This window comes from Thermobia domestica, chromosome 9 (assembly GCF_964235325.1).
Source record: "Thermobia domestica chromosome 9, izTheDome1.hap1.1, whole genome shotgun sequence".
Taxonomy (NCBI): Eukaryota; Metazoa; Arthropoda; class Insecta; order Zygentoma; family Lepismatidae; genus Thermobia; species Thermobia domestica.
Window position 1 is genome coordinate 142,729,818 of NC_137462.1, and position 22,658 is coordinate 142,752,475.

Sequence of the window (22,658 nt, forward strand, 5' to 3'; positions counted from 1 at the left end):
GTAGCTGTAATGGCATAGAAGCAAAGGAAAACGACAATCATGAATCATTATACAAATGCCCCGCTGTTACGTCATTTCACATGTATAACAATAATTGTTATACTCCTGTTTTTCATGTCTTCGAATCGGTTTAGTGTATTATATTGTTGTCAACGGCATTATGATCTCTACATCTTTTGAAAACCATCTACGTGTGATTGGATATGCCATTTATCTCAGTATATTTTTCAAAATTAAGCTTTTGAAAAGAAAATTCAATCCCTCGTATGTTTGTTCCCAATCGCTTTTGAAATACGCCATATCATGATCACAATATTTGGCACTAAGGTACTTCTCATTTGCACTGCACCCCCCGTCTCACTTGCATTATAAATGATGAAGAAGTCTCCAAAATTTTGATGTTTGTGATATTGTAGCATCCTTAGTTTCTAACACTGAATAGTGAATATAGTAATTTAAGTTTTTGTTTAATATGTAGATTTCAAGTGTCATCATCGGACGTAGTGGCATTTGAATCTTATGTTTCATTGGTAATACGATTAATATGGTGTATTGTAGAGTATATCAAATGATCTTCTACTGTAGATATGTGTATTGTGCAAGCTTTTTAGCATTTTACATGTATTAGATAAAACGTTACACGAGTGATTCAAGATAAATGGTTCATCCCATAAATATACAGATAGGCTCTATACCGGATGTTCTAAAAATGGCGCCTACGGACTACACATTGCTATTTTACAAATCAACATAGAGCGAAAAATTTATATAATTGTATATCTTTCGGATCCTGGTCTGGAGACGCGAATTGACTATGTGGCAAAGTCGCAAATAAACAACCACAGAGAAGATATACCAATCCATCAAATAGTTACATCGATTCTTTCCAGATGGCAGTTAAGTTGGTAGACTTATTAACGTAACAATCTATGTAACTGGTTAATGGATTCGTAGGGCAATGCTAATGGTTCCAAGTTAATCTGCAACGTTGCCACGTAGTGAAATTCTGATTTCCCATAGCAACTGAAGGAGGCCTTGGAGGTTATACCATCATATAGCATTTTTGCTTTATTTTGACCTGATTGCACTCTGTTGTCCATGGGCCCAATTTTAGAACAGCCTATTAGAACATAAGTGGATTAGGATAAGATGTTAAAATTTTCGAAAAATTCACAGTTATTTTATTAAATAATTTTAATTTTATCTTTATCAAATTTAATAATAATAATAATAATAATAATAATAATAATAATAATAATAATAATAATAATAATAATAATAATAATAATAATAATAATAATAATACATTTCATATTTCTCTTGAAAGTTAGGAAGAAAAACATTCGCATTTTTACACAAATTCAATTTTGAACATTAGAAATAGTTTCTAACGCTTACCAAATTTCTTTCACTATTAATCAAAATCTAAGGAAAGAGGGAATGAACACACATTAATTAAACATTTCTGTACTTGTTTTAATAATTGCAATATTGTACTACAATAGTAGTCAATTGTATACTACTGTAGGTACTTTGTATTTTTAGTACACATTAATAGATACATAGTTCAATAAACGTAGATACTAAGGTGTAAATAAAAAACTTGCTTAAAATCTTAAAATTGTTTATAAGAGAACTTAAAAGAAATTATACATGTATATTAAATTAACATTAAAATATGTCATATAGGCCTACTAAAAGGTTTCAAAAATATTTGTAGATCTTCAAATAAACAACTGAATTTTTCTCATAATGCACCGCAGATAACATAAACGATATGTAGTCATGTAGAAAAGGTGTAACGTCATGTAGAAAAGGTGTAAGGTCTACACAAAAAGTTATGGTGTAACGTCAAAACAAAAATGCATTTTTTATTTTTACAATGTTTGATTGAGTTTAATGGATGTTATCTGTGTAAAATTTGTAACTTTATGTTATTTTATAAACTGTCTAGTAAATAAATAAATACAACTTGTAACCAAAGGATTTTAAATTTTAATGTGTACGTTACAAGACGTTCAAGAAATAGTAGTACTCTATAAGGTTTTTAAATTCAGTCAAAATTTCAGTTTATCTCCAATAAAACTGAAGATACGATGGTGTCAAAGGGGAAAAAATATTTATTTGCTAGTTAAGTTGTTAATAATCTCCAATTTAATACTGAAGCCTTGTTTTTCATACTTCTGATGATAAGTTCTCGTAGTAATGTTTCATAAGTAAGGATTATAGTCTACGCTATTTTAATTTATTTAAAAGAAACGAAGAGTATCACAAAGAAAATGTTCATACAAATTGAAAATTATCATTCATTTGTTTACAAACACAGGCTACGAAATAGTCCTTCAATGTTTATCAGTACGCCTATCATATTCCGAACTTTTTTTTCTGTCACTTTCATACGTAGCACTTGTTTCTAGAATTATCTACTTCACTATTTTGATCATTGTTGTAAAACAACATTCCATGTCGTCATTCCACAGTCTCCATTTGATGTTGTATTGCCTCTGTAATAAATAAATAAATAAAAATGAAGGTTGTTAGGCTAGCAACTACAACACTTTCTGACCTACTAGGTGCAAATCTACAATCATTTGCTTAGAAATATGGTAATTTCTTAATCCCGTTACATTCTTGTCTAAGAACAATTGCTAACCTTTAATCAATGTATGCTTCAAGGCAAACTCCAAAAATAGATAAGTAACAGCAGAAAATACGGCTTGCTTTCATTTGTACAGAGTGGCGCCGAGCCACTTTCTCAGGAGTTCGCACTGTTCTTGGAATTTCATGTTGGACACCCAACATACTACCAGTCTCTTCAAACTTCTTCACCCAAGCCAATAGGATATTCCGATGTCGACCAACATTAAAGTTTCGTCTAAGGCATACCACTCACTGGCAACTTTCTGTCGTCAACTATCTTGTTACCCTGGCTAAATGCATGGAGTCTTATGGGAATCCGCTCACTGAGGAGACGGCGACAGAAAAGTTGCTAAGGTGTCGCCAAACAGGGCAACAGCTCGGCAACGGAACAGTTGCGCAACAACTAAAAATGCATTGAGTCTTACGGGAGTCCGATCACTGAGCCGACAGCGACAGAAAAGTTGCCGAGATCCTCCAAGCAGGGAGATTTTTTTAAAAAAATGTTTTTTATAAGTTGTTTTTTCGCACAACAGTTCGTTCCGTGTGCAGCTCGTGAAAAGAAGTGTTTGTAATAGAAGCTAATATGTCTTTAATTAGCGATGAAGGTAATGAAAAATTAATTGAGGAAATAGGGAAACGCACAGCGTTATATCTATAAAAGAAAGTTTGCAAGGATATTCATATATAAATGTAAAGAAGAAATTGTGGGAGGAAGTGTTTTTCGCTGTTATAAGAAAGTGGGATGAGCTTCGAGGGATAATTGCGTAAATCACTTGTGTAAAATCTTCCCTTTGCAATGTGTTACTGTATATAGGATGCACCAAGTATTTCTTTATTTCTTTTTTCTTCTTTAAATTCACCATTAGTAGCCAAGCAATATCACATACTTCGAAGTCCTTCGTATTGTGTCCAATCTCGCCAAATTATATCAAATGTCCAGCAACTTTTCTGTTGCCGTCGCCAGTGAGCGAGGGTGTGGCAACAAAACTGTTTTGTCTCCGTGAAGTAGCTGACTGTAGGCGACAGCGACGAGATAGTTGTGCAACAGTTTTGTTGCCAGTGAGCGGTAGGTCTAAAATAACGTTGCACTTCTGGCACATACTTACGTTAGTTTCGTAATTACTACGAACTGAGGTAGCACGATTTTTATACTCAAATGCTCCATTGCGACTGACCATAAACGGCGTTTTTTCTTTTTTCGGTTCCCACCCCGCCAACGAATATATGTTATTACGCCTGCGCAATATTCAAGTTTCAAATCTGTCCGTCGGCTCGGCGCCCCCTATTGTTACTGTACTTTCCTTCACTTTTACAAATTGTGAGAATCTACAAATCATGGAATGTTAAATTATTGTAGTGAACACTTGTGGTTTTAAATTTTATATATCTTACCCCATGACAGGGATGTCTTTAGAAAAATGGAATGAGACGTTATTTGCAAGATCGTGATTGTCCGAAGGACAACTTGCCCAAGTTTTCTAAATGCCATTCAACACTTAGTGAGTTATATCAACAAAGAGCTATACTGCAATACTTACTTAATCATAGTCACTGTTATGAGTACCATTGGAATAAGTAAGTAAATGATGATAATATACAAATACATAATCAAATGATAATAATATTAATTCAACTTATACTAATCATAGTACCAGTTGTTAAATGATTGAGTAACACCACTGATCTTAGGCAAAGTAAGCGTATGTTCTTAAGGATATTTGAGATTAAAAGAAATTTTATCTAGAAAACGGAAGCAGAAATGTCTACCAGATATTACCCCTCAGGACTCCAAATTGGCAATACAAGTTGAATCATATCTCATTAAAGTATAAAGCATGACAATTACCTTTTCAATGTATTGTTGCTTAACTTAAAGTGTCATGTATTTGATATTATAACATTTGGCAAATAGCTTACTAAAAATGATATGAAACTAGTAGCTATTTTGCTCAGATATATATTTTCAAAAGTGCATGAACAAACTTAAATAAATGTAAAAAAAAAAAAAAAAAAAAAAAAAAAAAAAACTATCGCAACTTAGAAGATACATTCTGAAGTTTTTGTACCTTAGACGCGTCATTCAGTAATAAAATGCACATATTGTACGGGTAAAACCGGGTACTTCAAGAAAATGGTTATTCAGAAAAATCGAACATTTTGGACCCGAACCGGTTACATTAAAGTTTTAAAACTTCAGAATTTTGCTTTAGAGCAAGTTTAAAATTTAAACCTAACTAAATACACATAAGTACGAGATTTCATGATAAAAATTTCTGTGTAGCTCTAATATTACAAACATTCAGACGTTATCACTTACCGCAGGATACCTTCTGGAAATCCTAAGGTTGTATGCATAACTTTGCTGAGTGCTCGCTTGGATTGGGCAGGTCGTATAAAGACATGCGTCGTCACTCATACCAGCCAATGGTAAATCTCTGAAGCTTGCCCAATATGCTTTTGAATTTGCAGTTGTTGCAGCAACATCTTTAAAATATAACAAAATACACTTCAGTTTATGCTTTATAAAATATTTTCAGAAAAGAAAAAGAAAGAAAGAAATGAAAAAGAAGACTGTAGGCATTAATATATTTAAATTACAACAAAACTTTGTTGGGAAGCAGTCGTGGTGTTCTAAGTGTTAATTTATGAACTAGGTTTCATTTGGTAATGCAAACGCTTAAATTTTATTGTAATGTGTCAGGTATGAAGGAAAAGTACTGAATTTCACTGAAAATTTTACACATAGCATACGAAGTACGCATCTGACGTTGATGCAATAAAACATGGCATTTCATCTGAAACTTTCTTATCGTCTGAACTGCTTACGATTGAAATCGGGGTTGAGTTCACCCTATTACATCCTAAAAATAGTCACTACTACAATTGTGATATATATATATATTGCTCGCATTTTAAGTTGAAGGGATGACTTTTACCCTGATTTAAATTGTATATAGCAGCTTCGGTTTCTTTTTATGAAACCGTTTTGATAGCGTTTGTTTTGTTTTGTTTGAGACTTGACACTTCTTATTTCTTTTGTGGTTTGAATTAGTCAGAGACAAGAAGTCCAAAGTGACTCTCACCTTTAAAAATGTATATTGAACTGTGATATGACCTTTCTGAAAAGATCATTAAACGTTGCATGAAATTTCCAAGGAGTCCATTGCGTGTACTAGAGATGACGAACAGACAATTTTAAAGACATTTTCCAGGGTAACTTTTGTTTCAAAAGTCCAATTACAATTTTAAAAATCCGTATATTTTTCTTTGTGTGTTAGATATAGTCTTAAGGAGAGTATCTATACCTTCGGATTGAAATTGTTGAAAGGTAAACTGATAAAAATTTTCAACTAAAAAAAAAAAAAAAAATCGGTCACAAATGAAATAGGCCATCGGGTAACTTGGTTCACGACTCTTGTCCGGGTCATCCCTCTGTGTGTCGCTTCTCAGAGCTGGACAAACTCGATAAACCAGACCCCTCCCCTCCGGAAACCTAGAAGCAGGCAGAACTTGAGTTCTGCAGCATTATTGCGAAATTTTATAGTGGATTCATGATGCCCACTACTTGAGCTCGAATATTCATTTGTTTGATTTTAAGTGTGATGTTTCTTAATTAAGGTACAATCCGCAGCAAAAGACCTGCAACATGAGCATGTAAGTTTATTGTGAAACGACGAAGTCTTTTGCTTCAAAATAAGGGTGCAGAGTAGGACGCCGAGGTTTCTCCTGGCGCGATTCGTGTCACTTACACGTTGTGTTGATTCCCTGCGCTGTTAGCCGTAGTTTCACAATAAACTTACACGCTCATGTTGCAGTTTTCTTTTTTTTCTTCTTTTTTTTCTTCTTTTTTTTCTGCGGACTTTATCATGTCAAATATTTCAAATACAATTTAATGTTTATTTGTTTTCTCGTACAGAAAAATAATACAGTGATATTTGAACATAGCATATACAAAAATATTAAACCTTGACGATCTCTCATAAGAAAAAAATATGTAGATTATCATTTCTGTGATTCTGACGTGTTTATATTTTATTAACCCTTATAGTTATCTTTCAGTGCAATGCTTTGACGTACACAGATACAAGCAACCAGCGAGAAAGAAAACTATAGATTTAGTGAGAGAAAAAACAAACACACATACACACACACAGAGAGAGAAGAGAATTATGTTAATATAATTGCATTAGTCGCCTCACAATAATCTACAAATGTATGACGACGTTTTGTCATCTCCGGGTCTGTCCGGGTCATAGATCTTTTCAGGTCACTGGGTTTGATTGGCTCTTGATCTCGAAGTTCGAAGTTCATGACCGGTTCCATGCTACTACAGTTTATAGCATCACTAATAGCAGGAATCATAAAATTAATCATCTTTCTATCTATAAGTAATTAGTTAGGAAACAAAAACTTTCAAAGAGCTTCATCTGGTTCAGAACGACTAAATTCCTTCGAGATTTATTAAGTCTACAGTATTGAGCTGAGTTTTGTGTGTGTGTGTGTGTGTTTTTTTTTTTTTTTTTTTCTGAAACACCGATGTTATGAACGACAGAACCTACTATTCATGTGAATTTTGAACTAAGATCAGCCTTTAAATTCGGTGCAGTTTAGGGTACGCAGACCATCACGTAAGATCAACTCTCACAGTATAAGCAATTCCCAATAACATTATCTCGCCTACAGAGAGCTAGATTACAAGAAACACCATGCTTCGGTCTTTTGAATGACACAAGGATGTAAATACTAATAACTTTCATGATCAAGAAAGCAGAATAAGTGAAATTATGTTAAGAGAAGAAAACGTAATTATATTTTAGTATTTAACATTTTTGTTTCTGTATTTCATTAGTATTGAAGACAAAATTAATGCTATCTTTCAATAAGAAAGGCCCAAAAAAGGTAAATTATTCTGAAGAAGACATTTATACTGAATTTTGATTTATTGCCATTTTACTGTAAGATTTTGTAAGTTATTCCTTTGCCCCGCTAAAACAGGATTCTTTAGATTACAAAAATGATTTTCTGAAAGTGCAAACTATACAATGTAAGCTATAAAACTGTGTTTTTCTCTATAAACATAATTTAACACTTGAAGAAAATATTTTTGTCATTATCTTCACAAACTTATCACTGTTTATATTATTATGAGCTATTTCATATGGAAAACTATATATATATATATATATATATATATATATATATATATATATATATATATATATATATATATATATATATATATATATATATATCTTAAGGGTCCATTTTAATTTATGTGTGAGTCAAACATCGAGGTTACCTGAGAGAATCAATTGGTAATTTACTATCAGTGAATTCAATAGAGATCTTTGTGTGCATTTTGGCATGGAAATATGTGAAAATATGCCATAGTATGATCAACGCGAGAGAATTTCTTACCGAAAACAAATCGGTTTCGAATTAGATCATCCTGCTTATTCACGCAACTTAGCCCCACTGTGATGTCTCTCTGTTCCCAGAATCAATGATTTCTCTCAAGTAACGGTAATGACATCGTTAATATCCCTATAATGTGATAGAGGAGTTTAATCGCATTAAGCGTTGCATTGTGGCACTACTAAGACAACAGCATACAGGTTGTTTCAAGACAACACTGACAACGTTCGAGAGGTGATTCCTGACACCAAGATAAGACAAAAACTAGAGACTAACCTCGGTGCACAAATACTTCCATTCGGAGTTACAGGCTGCCAAAAACATTACCAAAAAAAGAAAAAAGAAAAGAAAAGAAATTTAAATGTCCATAGCTCCAAAACTACCGAAGTCAGGTCAAAACTTCATTGAGGAACTAATATGTGCGCTATTCAAAAATACATGTTTCAGAATCCTAATAGGTACTCGCGCAACAATTTTTATAGAGGGAGTTTGGCTACAGGCATATAATTTGAAGTACTTACCAACTGCCCCTATAAAAATTGTTGCGGTAGTACAGCAGGATTTTGAAACTTAGATATTTGGATAGGGGACATACTAGCTCCTAAGTGAAGTCTTGACCTGACTACGGTAGATCCAATAGTTTTGGTACTATGGACCTTTAAAATTCATCTTTTCATATTTTCGGTAGCCTATATCTTCGACAAGAAGCATTTGTGTACCCAGGTTGATCTATACTTTTTGTCTTATCTTGGTGTCAGGCAGTGCCGGATTTACGTATAAGCTAAACAAGCTATAGCTTAGGGCCCCACTCACTTGGGTACTCACAAAATTTAAAGAAAAACTTATTGTAATATATTTTCCAAATAACAAGAAAAAGCAAATAAGATAAAACGCACATACAACAATGGTGTGTTGTATTGTTATGTACCGGTACTAGACTTTTATGAAGCAAGTAATTGGGCTCAATTTCTCAGCCCTACTTCTAATGAGAACCCTCTTATTCAGCCCCGCTTATAATGGAGGCCCCGTTTCTCAGCCCTACTTGTAATGGGTCCTTGTTTCCATTTAGATATTCATTAGGTCCATAAATTAGCATATAACATATATTCAAACCTAAAAAACGGCGACATTTTGTAGCTGAGAAAGAAAGCTTGACGTATAAAGGCCCATTTCAATAGCTTAGGGCCCATCAAACCTAAGTCCGGCACTGGTGTCAGAAATCACCTCCTTGTCGGTGTTGTTTTGAATCACCCTGTACAGTGTGGTTAATGAGACATAGCTCAAAATTACTATTAACCCTTAAGCATTAATGCTTATTTAACTACAATAGTGTCCCTAAATGGGGGATACATCAATCGATAGAGTTGAGCATGACGCCGAGCTCAACAGTAGTTTTCAAGAAAATCGGCAAAAATGGATTTCTATGACAGCTAAAAAGTATGTCGTTAATTGCTAGCAATAGTTGATATATATTGCTAAACCGGTGCTAAACTGGTAGTCGTTAAATCAACCACCTGTCATAATAAGTAGTCGTTTCAGTAACAGTTGCCAAATAACTATTTTTACCAACACAAAATTCTTTCTTATTAATGGGGCATGACTCTTATGACGGATAATAAAGTATGACATAAATTATTTATAAGTGGTTACGAGGAGCGAAATACAGGATGACCCAAAAGTAGGTATACACCCCTGCATTGATCAATTATAACATTCTAGCTTATGAATTTACTTGCTTCGGCTGCTCCGAGCTTAAGGTGTAAGTGAAAAGACATTAAGAACAAGTAATAAAGAAACTAGGTGTACCTGTTTGATAACAATAAGAAATGATATGAAATACAGTAAGCAGATCAGTACGGGACTGTATGCCTACTCTTGGTCCACCCTGTATAGTCTGCGACGAAAAGAAACATAGTGAACACAGCAGAAAGCAGACGGCAGCATTTTTACTCATAAATGTTGACAGAAAATGTATATGCTCACAAAACTACCTATATGAAAGCTTACAGATAACACGTTTTTCATTACGTAGTAAAAATGGTAAATATAAAGTTTTGATCGTAGCTGTAAAAAAATAAATAAATAAAAAACTAAAGCTAATTCTCAATATGAGTAACTTTGACATTGAGGTGGCTGTGACACCTTTGCTAAGTCATTGTTCTTAACAAATTAAATTTCGCTGGCTACTGACAAATATTATAGTTATTAATTATTAGTATCTCAATAGCTTGTCCTAGGGTGATAGTAATATGGTATATATACAAAGATCACTGTGGCTCTGCTCTACTATAGGGTTCCTTCATTCATTCACCTAGTTCTGTAAGAACGCCAAGATGTTATTTTTACATCGCTCAACACCTTCTATGTCAAATCGGTTACAGTAGGCCTGTGTTACCGGACCACTAAAGTTGAAATTAAATGCTAAAGTGTTTAACATTGAGCTGTTTTAACACTATCATTTTTGCTGTAACAATAACGCGCATATGCTTATAAATTAATAATAAATAAATACAATGAGTATTTTGAACTGTTTATGAGTTGTTTCCTTATATTTTTGCTAAAAAGTCCTACCTGGAGTGTATAAAAATTCAATACTGGCTGATCTTCCCCTTTTGATTTTGCATGGCTCATTATTTGCAGCTTCAGTACAAGGAGTAATGCTCACTTGCGAGATACTGCAATTCCTTGGAGTTTCACCTGTATACACAAAAAGAAAAGATATAATATGAGCGTTAATACAGAATAACTACCATAAAGTAATTAACGTTGACAATTATATCATATACGTAGATATGTTCCCATTTGATCTGTCCTACGAGAATGTAAAAAGAAAAAAAAATATTTAATACCTGTACTTCGGAGACAAATGAAGCATTATCCTGAATATCGCTGTATGGGTATGCCACCTTTTGGAATTTACTGACTTAGACCTACTAGTGGGATCACTAACATGTAGTGAAAGGCTCGTTTGTTCATTGTCCAAGATATGTCAGTAGTATACTGGCAAACTACCGGAGCATTGCTGTATATCAAGCATACTACAGCTTTCATCGTTTTAAACTGATTTTGTGTGAAATGCTACTGTAAAAACATGCATACGAAGCTACAGACAAATATGTACAGTAACTGTTACACTTGTAGTTCAAGTAAATAATTTTAAACTACCTACAGAACAGCAGAATATCGAAAAATAAAATTTCAAACTTAATAAAGAAATAGGCTTATAAACATGCATGTCTATTTTTATTGGCCTGAAGGCAGGGCCATGCCGTGGGTGGGGAGTTGAGCGGGGCGACGACCCCGGGCGTCGAAGTAAGGGGTGCGAAAAATTCGGGAGAGAAAAGGAAAAAGATAGGAAAAATTGCTTGGAATATACGTATGGGGGCGCCGTCGTATACTCTCGCCCCGGGCGCTGATTTTCCACGGCACGGCCCTGCCTGAAGCTCAGAATTATCGTTGATTTGGGTCACTTGTCATGTAGTGTAGGTTTAAGGTGGGGAACAATCAACGGATTCAGTAAATTCGGTTTCCGGTAGACTTGAAGAACTCCATGCATATTTAGGCATTCCTTGTAGATATATCGTTTTCAAAAGCGTCTTTGGCATTGGATTCCGGGGTTCAATTCCCTGTAGGAGCACGTGCGATTCAGATTCAACGTTAAACAGTAGGTATACGTCTTAATCCTGAAAGTAAATAGTCGAATTAATTACTCATTTGTTTCTAGAAACGGTCGAAATCGAAAAAAAAAAAATATTTAAATTTCAGTACGTCATGAAAGTAACATTCCCTATTTTACAAGTTAATAAACGTTATAAATATACAAGAAATGGAGTTGGTTAACTTTTCCTCATTAGTTAAGAATATGTAGGTTTGATATCAATTTCAAATTACACTCTTAATGAGTATTATGTTAAGGGGTATGTAACAGAATCATTTTTATAGTCAATTAAGAAATTAAAATTGAAGAAGTAGGATGAGCATTGTTGGGAACATCAACTGTTTTCTACTTCTTGAACAGCTTTCATTCTTTGTGTTGAGTAAAGTACCGGTACCGGTATTTTACATTAAGTCAAATAATTCTGTATACAACACATATATTGGATATATGAATATGCAATTCATTGTGTGTGTGTGTGTTTTTTTCCCCTCTGAACTTAAAGAATACGTTCAAAGTGAAAAATCAGCAGAGGCTTCAAAGCCTGGAAGGGGTTTCCTGCCATTGCAGATGTGATTTTCCTTTGGAGCCGCCACTGCTGCTGGAGCATGGAAAGGATTACCACAGTGAACTCCTGATCCCGTAATCGTAGCTTACCATCATTGATACTTTGTACTGTGATCTACTCCAATGAGTTCATGCAGCACTTCAAGACAACAGGCAGAATAAATGACACATGACATCATCATCCACATGGATATCATCAGATCACATGTGGCATATTACATGTATAGAGTTGTAAATAAAAGAAAGACGTTTTTTAAAAACGCTTTTTTTTGTAGAAAAAAATACACAAATCGCCGCTTTACTTCTAAAATAAGATCTTTTTCCTTAGAAATGTGAAATATTGCATGTAAAAACAAACAGAAAACAAAATCATGCTTAGAATGTGCAGAGTTAGTTTGCACAATAAAGATATATTTTTTGAGCACATTTTAACAAACAAATAGTAGTGCCACGTGAAGGAGTTTGATTTGTATGGCGTGACATTATCTCAATTGATTTTGAAACAGAAAGTGGCAAATTTTCTTTTTTCACCTCTTCCGGTTTTAGTAGAAAAATTAGAATACACATGCAATATGTTGTTGGGACCTTAATTGATCGCAGAAAACCACACTCGCTAGATATTGGTGTTTTTACTCTAGAGTGATCAACGTTAATACTAGAACGTTCTGATTTCTTCCATGTCTGGCTTGAATAGAGAATTGAGAGAAGATGGTTAGCTATTCTTAAAACGCTAAATCGATTCCCATTAAAAAGAAAAAAAAAAAAAGCTTCTCGTTATCTCCTTTCGTTTTTGCTTTATATACTTAGATCAACATTGAACCTGGAAGTTGTAATGAATCTCTGTCACTTTCAGTTTCAGCAGAGAGTTAAGGTATGGAGATGGAGGAACACCATCTCTTGGAATGCTTAATCGATTGCGTCTTGCGATCGATTACTGGTTTTGCTCTATAAAGGCGCATTTTCATGGAAGCGTCCCTTGCGTTCTTTGCTTGTGATGTGGCCGAATAGCCAATTGAGAAAGTTGTTTAAGTACGGTTCTACGTACAACTTTCTGATGGTTACACATAGAAATCGTAAGCAACGAACGCAAGGGATACTTGCATAAAAATCCATCCTAACAATAAACGTAAAAACCGGAAATGGTTGTTTTCTACCATTTCCGATTTGGATATCACTTCCATGAAGAACTCGATTTCTAACTTTGAACCCTCTATATCCTGGCCAAAATTGATGGCCATCATTCAAGATTTCTGCCACACGGAGACTGCAGCCGGATAATGATTATGCCCTGCAAGAGCTGTTCCAAGAAGTCCGCATCTCACCATTGACTCTCATATCATGTGATGTAAAATATTGTAAATGATATAGTTGGGACAAAATAATGTCAACTTGTCCAAACAACCTTCAAGTAGTGTTTATGCTAAGCGTTAATTTGTAAAGAAACAATGTAATTATTGTACTTAAAAGAAAAGTTAGAAAAAGTATTTTTAAAAAAGAAAAGAAACGGTTTTTTTTTTATTGAAAGAAAACTCTTTTAACACTAAGCAAACATGACAACTGTAGTCAATCAGCAGCTTCAATAGGAAATTCTTCCTCATCCGGCGTATTTAGCAGAGGTGGCTCCTACGGATTATTATTATTATTATTATTATTATTATTATTATTATTATTATTATTATTATTATTATTATTATTATTATTTACTGTCCCTGCGTATTATAACTTCTACGTATCCAACCCACCGATTCTTTTTTTCCGTAAAGGGATTCAACAACAGCCTTAAAGTTGGAAACAGATTCTGAACAATGCGGGGAAGTACATTAGTGATCCATTGTCTGATTAATTGAACGTTCAAACAAGAAATGTATTCATTTCTTCCAAATAGCACAAACTAATCCATCAACTCAATATATGTAGCAAATGAAATAAGTAGCGGGTTCCTGTTAAAGGTAATAATAGCAAATAAAAATCACTATGAGCTGACAATGCATCCACAAACTCAAAAGCACCGGATAACCAGTTTAAGCTCTTCATGTCTTCTTGCCAGGGAGTTTTTAGCAGTTAGTGGTTTATTCTGTGAAATTCAGTATGTTCTAATGGTAGATACTGCATGATTATTGAAAATATTTCAACTGCAAGGCCAAAATATATATTTGTTATTCGATCTACACTACTATATTCAGATCTAATACAGGCACGTAGCCAGGATTTCGTGAAGGGAAGGGGGTCCGTGACATGAAATACTGTGGTCATCACACCAGGGGCTCGATTATTCTAAACTATTTTACTGGAACATATACTGGTTCGTTTAGCCAGGATTTCGTAATGGGGGGGGGGGGGGGGAGAGACGTGACATGAAACACTGAAGGCCCGATCAATCTAAACTACTTTACAATCAACATATATTGCTTTGTTAGGACAATAAAATGAGGATATGTTACTAAGTATTTTAATAACAAACTACGAAGAAATCTCGACTAAAATAATAAAAAAAATGATTGATTGATTGAAAATGAATGATTGAATGATTGATTGAAAATGAATGATTGAATGATTGATTGAAAATGATTTTACAATATTTACGTTCTTCCTCTGATCATTCAAATATAACAATTTTCCTTTCATTACGATCTCAACTATTATAAAAAGTGCATATTCACTATTATAAAAAGTACACTCATGTCCAAAATGATTGTCGAATATCTATGACTGTCTTCTTGTAAGAATATAATTTGATAATGATTTTGCAGGGTACTTTTAATACTGATACCATGTGTATAATCGGGAAATGTATAGACCCTATTTGTGGTAAATTTCATAGAAAAAGAATTATATATACGAAAATTAGAGTGAGTAAAATGAAATGTTGCTAAATGAACAAGAAAGTTTTATTTTTTTATTGTTCTTATTTACTGATCTTTTGACAAAATTTGTCATTTACATGTCTTTGCCGATTACACACATACTAACATTGTAAGAAATACAGGGCGAATTCTTTATCAAATTATACTCCTACAGCAACATATTTATAGACTTGCGACAATAATTTTGGACATGAGTGTACAAACTCAATAATGTCTTGTAAAATATTTTACAATATCTGCGTTCCTTTCTCTGTTGAATCAAATGTTAACAGAATTTTCTTTTTACATAATTTTTTGTTTTTATTATTCCTTCAACTATTGTCTGTTCCAAATGACAGGTTAAAGGAGTAGTAGAAAATGTTTTTGAAACAACATGTTTGATACTGCAAGGATGCAATGACGAAAAATTATGATCAAAAATGTCCACGCTGTTACACAACCGGCATTATGCTTTGAGAAGCTTGAAATCTCCCTGACTAGTAGCAGAAATTCTAAGAATTTCGTAACTTCCGGAAATTTCAAATCCCATGACTCTTCCAGGATATCCCACTCACCTCGCCACCATGTATTGCAAGTAATACAAATTTCTTCATAAGAAAGAGTAACCAAAAGCTTTCTGTAGTTCTTTTTTTAAATTTTTAACGCCGATTCTTCTTTTTTCATTTCATTTCGTTTTATCCTTTCTTAATTTTTTTCATTTCTTGTCTCGAAGGGGGGATCCGGACCCCCCCCCCCCTTGGCTACGTGCCTGTCTAATAGAGATGCTCGTACAATACCAGACTGAAAAGTGTCTAGTTGAAGAATGCAAACACACTAATAAATTAAATGAATTGCTTTACGTTGTGAGTACATAAATTATCACTTTTCTAATTGGTCATTATTAGCATTTTACTGCATTCTTAACTTTCTTATGGGACGTTTTAATGCATCATTTATTCATTTTTCACATATTTCTACAATATTATTAGATTTAACGGGAAGAAAAGTGTTCAGAGACGAAGAATATGCCAATCGATGCGTTTCTTTGAGGTAAATTTCTTATTTTGTGTACTTATCCAATACCAAGCTTCTTAAGAACACAACCTATTATTAATCAAGGTTGTCTTTGAACCACGATTGGGACTTGAATCTGATGCAGTTGGGGCAAGTACACAGACCATAATCCAATATCAACTGTCACAGTATATCTCGTTCCCCACAATAGTATCACGGTTCCAACACAGCTTGATCACAAGATCAGAATGTGTGAATCAGGAATTTTGTTGCTGATAAGGTTATTATGATTTTCTGACTTATAAACTAAAGTTTCAGTACATAGAACTCGACCTCGAAATTACTGGTACTGAAGGACAAAAAAAATAATTTTGCATTTAGTACGTGTACACTTCAAATCAGTATAGAATACCAAAAGTTCAGGTCACCTCTAAGGGTCATCAATTTCTTTTTTATCAAGATACTTTCCTGTATACAGTGACCTGCTCAAGAACACCACTATTTATCAAAATAATAACAGAGCAAAGCAAAGTTACTTCGTAGTCGTTTTTATCAAGGTCACAAAGTAAGTTCAACTTCCTTTAGATTAAAGAAACTAAAATACGAAGGTTATCTGAGATAGTTGATGTTTATGGAGCAATTCTATAGAATTGCATTTAATAATAAGAATTACTTAATACTGCATAGAAGTCTTTTGTTTATATAATCTCATGTTAAATGTTTATTATTTTTTTTTTCAGTTTTATAGATAAGGCTGAAGGAGGAAAATTTACAGAGAAATAGGAAGATTGTTTTCCACAAGTTTTCCACGAAAATAAACAGGAATATTTTTTGTCCTAAGCAGTAAGACGCAATATTTTCCTTCCATATTGAATCTGAACTTGTTTTCACACCAGTGACGACGCTAGGTTTGATTTCTTTGCGGGAATGGGGGAAACAGAGGAACAAAGATTTTTGGGCGAGTACTTTTGAATACCGGAAAAGGTTATTTTTATATCATTTGATTTGCATTACAACATGTCCAGGGGACAGGGGTAGCCATTGGAAAGGCGCTCGACCTCTTTGATCCGTTTTACACAGATACATCATATGTACGTAATAAATCTGTCTATGATCATAATAATTTATAATGAAATATAGGGTGCCCAAAAATAGGTATATAGTCCCGTACTGTTCGGCTCATGACATTTTATATCATTTACTTATTATTATCCATACAGGTTAACTTTATTTCTTCGTTATTTGTTCTTAATTTTTTTTTTTCACTTCTACTTAAAGCTCGTAACAGACCGAAGCAAATAAATGCATTATCTTAATAAATTAAAATGTCATAATTGATCGATGCTGGTCTGTATACCTACTTTTGGACCACCCTGTATATTTCGTGTGTAATAAATTAATTCAATGAAAGAAACTAATTTGGAAATTATTATTGTCGTAAAATATTGGTATTACTTGTTCATGGAGATGTCTTAATTAGAAGTATTTCATCACTTGACACCAGTTGCTGCAATTTTAGAATGTTCATGGACCAACATCTTCCATTGATTAAGTAATTGATAGGTGCTGTAATACTTCTTCTATTAGAGTTATCTGTGAGATAAGATTGGAAGATGTCTTGTCTCGAAAAATTGCCGCGAAAGTGACGTGTCGTCTCGGAAAGTATTAGTTCTATTGGAAGAGATGTCTCGTATCGGAAAATCTTGAAAGTGATGTTCGTCTCGGAATGTATTTCTGTCTATATTGGGAGAACTATATCTCGTCTTGTGTCTCGTCATGAAAATTCCGTATCATCTCGTCTCGTGTGTCTTGTGGATAATCCTGAATAAGAGACGTACGCAGGAATTTATTTCGGGAGGGGTCCAAGATTCCGGGGTGGTCCAAATTCAATATGAGGATAAATTATATTAAAATTTGTAAAATGACTCCTAAAATTATACCAAATTTACAAAGGATTTCGGCAGGGGGGATTTGGACAAATAGGCTCAACCCCTGCGTACATTCCTGATCCTAATTATGTACTTTCTTCTGTTACACCATAATTACGTAAACAATGATGCCAACAGTTCTGAACATGTGTTTCGAACTAAATTGGGATTTAAATCCAGTGTAGCTGGTGAATGCACAGACCACTATGGAAGAAAACCTCACACAGAACAGAGAGGGGCATTCCCCATCACTCTATATCTCCTCCAACAGAGATAGATTAGAGGAGCACACAACAAGTCTCGGCTGGTCGTCAACTAGTTTCTTCCGTTTAGACAAAAGATTTAATTAATAACCCTTGTCAAGCGCTCTCCTTTCGCCCACCTGATTATTTCATATATAGGCCTACTGGGCATTTCGAAATAATATTGACACCATTTCGAAGATAAACCCAAATAAGGCCAGAAGTGTAGACGAATGTGGGGGTACAAATGCTTACTTTCGTGACTATGGCCAACCGAAAATTTGTCGGAAAATGTGAAATCATCAGTAATAAGAGAATGAAATGTTGGATCAACCTCGGGTTATCTTTTGTCGTAAGTACCATTAATTAATACAAAATTGCATGTAATGTAATGGTGGCGTAAGGCGCGGACTCAAAGAACCCACCCCCTGCGTACGCTCTTGGTCCATGGAGCAAATACCGGATCCGTAGATGAAGAACTCTAGCAGGGTAAAAATATTTTGACACTCTTCCCACGTAAATCGCCACATTTTGCATAACTTTAGAGAAAAGGAATTACTATATATGTGGTATCGATTTTCACTGGTGACTGAACCAAGACTTATATAATAATAATAATAATAATAATAATAATAATAATAATAATAATAATAATAATAATAATAATAATAATAATAATAATAATAATAATAATAATAATAATAATAATAATAATAATAATAATAATCATAATAATAATAATCATAATAATAATAATAATAATACAAAATTTTGGTTCGCAGTTTCTTTACTCTTTCTAGAAGAGATATTTAATTCAACTGAAGTCAACGATAACTTACTATATAACTAATGAATCAGTAGAGATAAAGCTTTTTGTTTTACTACGATACGTGTGCAAGTTCTTATGCTTTCCAAGACGGAAAATTATTTTTTTTTTCTTTTCTTTTTTTTTCATCTTAAAGAAAAAGTCCAATGTTCTAATGTGAGCATAACATTATAATTTTAACATCACTTTAGTCATTGTCCTGAATTTGTACATTTGCCTGCAAACTTGGATCAAGTTTCCGAAAATTACTTAAAACTGAAAGTCAGTTTTTACGAGTATCTTTCACTGTTAGTCGTTTTTGTTAGAAATCTGCTTTGTTTTGCTATTTTAAATGAATATACCTAGATTCAAATTATAGAGGAAAAAATATCACATGGGGAACTTAAAAAGTGTTTTACTTTGCAAGAGAATTGACGTCATTAGAAACAAAGAGAAAGGGGCTTTTTTTGTTTGTTTCTTTCTTTGATTTTTTCTCTCTTTGATAGTCAAATATATTTGAAGACCTCTGCTAACCTTACGATAGAGACTGATGACGTCATTTATCTAACATGACTCAGCTTCTTCCGCAGTATAGATCAGAATGTTTTATTTAATGTTACAAGGAACTAGGATGATCATACTTCTCGATTGATCGGGATTGTCCTGTTTTGAACTCAAAATGTTGTCCCGAATTAATATATATATATATATATATATATATATATATATATATATATATATATATATATATATATATATATATATATATATATATATATATATATATATATATATATATATATATATATATATATATATATATATATATATATATATATATATATATATATATATATATTTTGATACAAAAATATTTAGCACTATAAAACACCATTATTTTTTGTTGTAATATAATTATTACGTAACACTGCTTTATTATGATTTCAACTATACAATAAACACTATTTTGTTCCACACTTTCATTTTGAAGTACTGATGAAAACGAAATTGAATGTTTCAGTTATACGTCTTATGAGTATGCCCTGTAGACCAAAGAAGATGGTGATTATGACAAATTAATAGGGATGCGCACGACACGAGACGAGACAGAATTTTCCCGGCAATTTCACAGCTCTTCCAATAGAGAAATATACATTTTTCGAGTCGAGACAACTTTTACGGCACATTTTCGAGACAAGACAGCCTCAAATCTTGTCTCGTGCGCATCCCTAGAAATAAATGAAAAAGTGGAATGAAGAAAGTGGGAGGAAATGGGAAAAACCCAAGGAAACCTACTCACACGTTTTGTCCACTACAAAACCCACTTGGCCCAAGCTAGGGTCGAACCAGGATCGCTACGCACCAGATCGCTACTAGTGAGATCATTTTGAAGCACTATTGCAGTGTGAAATTATTAATTTGTTTAAGAATAAGCTTTCGCTGCAACCGTTTTTGATTTTCGGGGTCCCACTTTCAGTTGTAGAAATTATGATCATCATGAACAAATTTAAATAGCTGTGTGTAAATTTCAGTAATGTATATGACTACTGAATCTAAGTTTAGCTTACTGTAATGTCGCAAGGTTTATACTGGTTAAAGTTTGGAACTAGCTCATAAACATGAATTCTACTCTAGGCCAAGATAATATTCAACATATTACTTGAGGTTCTTCCAGCTCTCGATTCGATGCACTTAATTTGGAGCACAAATGTCATGGTTAATTGGTTGAGTTAGGTTTGAGCACCACTTTCAGAAGCAAGGCTATATGAGAAATGGACCTATACAGTATAACGTGGGGTCTGAACCACATGAGCTCCCGCCAAGAATCGAACCCAGGTCGAAAGTGCGTCCTCAAATTATATAGCCACGAGGGAGCTCACACAAATGCCATATAACTAAATATTTTCTTTATTTATTTCTGAAATCTAACAATTCGCACACATTTCTTTTGTATTTCTGAAAACATGATAGTAAAAATGTCTGATAGCTCTATTTGAGTTTACATTTTTAAGTGCTCATCCGATCCGCGCCCCAATCATCAAATCATTTTGGAAGTAAGTCTGGCCAGCAGTCGTTCTGGGCCTGGATTTATGAGTCTTACTGGGACCCCCCCCCCTCAAAAAAAAAAAAAACTAGCATGACTTCAACCATCTTCTTTCTTTCAATCATTTAGAAAGTATAAGTGTAGGGTCTACAGAATTTGGCTGTTGCTACAACATTAAGGATGACACGGTGACTTACTGATTGAGCGCTTACCATCTGGTGCAAGGAGTTCCTGGTTCCATAACAAATCACGTGATCTTGTGGTGGACAACTCCGTGTCCGTGGATTTTCTCGGAATTCTCTCGTTTCCTCGCACATTTTCATGCCACAAATTATTTTACAATCAACCACTTTCATTAATCATCTGCCTCCTATAGCCCATAGGGCATAGTTCTGAGACGTATAACTAAAAATTTATTTTCATTTTTTGCCCTGTTAAAGAAAAGAAAAAGTTCTTACTTACCATCTGTAGGACAATCATGGAATTGCACAACTTCTGCCGTTACCATACACAAAAGGGCAAATAGAAAAAATGCGAAATGAAGTAAGTAGCTCATTTTTCTCCTTCGGTGTTGTTAGACCTAAGAATGAAACTCAAATAAACGTTATTTCGTCTCGACTTGATAATTTAGGCTTTGCACGCGCTACTCCCAGAGACCTTGGTCAAGGGTTATCAACGATATGAAGCCTTATTGGCAAGGAGCCCATGGACAAATTGTCTCAAGTGCTGCTGCCTTCTTCGCACAGTATAACTACAACTTAACTTCTTTAATAAGTGAATGAACAAAATAAATGATTATTTATCCTGCAGGAATCTTATCGAAAAGTGAATTGCTCACATCCTGTTTTTACCAATTTTTTGCAGATACTATCATCAAAGCCAAAACTATAAACAACAACAATTCTCTTTTAGCATGTTTGTTCTGTTATAACAATTTATCAATACACCTTTAGGGGGAGGGGAGGAGCATAAGTATTTTTGATGAAGAACCAATACAAAAAGGGAATCAACCGTTTAAAATTTTATGCTTGTTTTCCAAAACGCAAAAGTTCCAAAATACAAGTAAAAGAACATATAGTATATATACTGTATAGGCTATATTTAGACGGGTGTTTTGTGTCATGTCCAGGGAAACAACTAGGACAAAATGTATCTCACTCACTCTAATAGACATTTTTCTGTGAAAAAGGAAAAGTATTGATTTATCATAATCCAGTTCTTGGATTTTCATATATATTAGGATAATGTGATGTGATATGTGCTTAGGATGTGATAAGTATTTCCTTGCCGAAAATCAAATGGACTTTTAAATATCTTAAATCACTCCAGTAGCGTAGCCAGGATGTGTGTTTTGGGGGGGGGGCAAGTGCTGTTATAGGTATTAGTTGACCAGGATAGCAGTGCGGTTTTGGGAGGATGGCGCTGCTGTTGCGTTTACATCAGTTTCTTGGCAGGCGCGGCGGGACAGGGGAGCGGAGAGTTTCATTCTGCAATGTATCCAACGG

General features: G+C 33.9%; 1 protein-coding gene across 1 annotated transcript; it reads right to left on the reverse strand.

The window, feature by feature from the left end:
* Nucleotides 1–1,607: 1,607 nt before the first annotated feature.
* LOC145695075 (MD-2-related lipid-recognition protein-like) lies at nt 1,608–21,775 on the reverse strand. The gene is made up of 4 exons (XM_081771931.1): nt 21,616–21,775; nt 10,627–10,752; nt 4,958–5,124; nt 1,608–2,504 (listed from the first exon to the last, which is right to left on the reverse strand). Exons 1-4 carry the CDS (start codon nt 21,707–21,709, stop codon nt 2,424–2,426), a joined length of 468 nt encoding a protein of 155 aa, XP_081628057.1. The 5' UTR covers nt 21,710–21,775; the 3' UTR covers nt 1,608–2,423.
* Between the last annotated feature and the right edge of the window lie 883 nt (nt 21,776–22,658).

Excerpts from the sequence above, each read along its gene's own strand:
- LOC145695075 (XM_081771931.1), bottom strand. The coding sequence starts at position 21,709 with ATGAGCTACTTACTTCATTTCGCATTTTTTCTATTTGCCCTTTTGTGT. Across the intron at positions 5,125-10,626 it reads TGAATTTTTATACACTCCAG|ATGTTGCTGCAACAACTGCA; the intron begins GTAGGACTTTTT and ends TATATTTTAAAG. Across the intron at positions 2,505-4,957 it reads TTTCCAGAAGGTATCCTGCG|AGGCAATACAACATCAAATG; the intron begins GTAAGTGATAAC and ends TATTTATTACAG.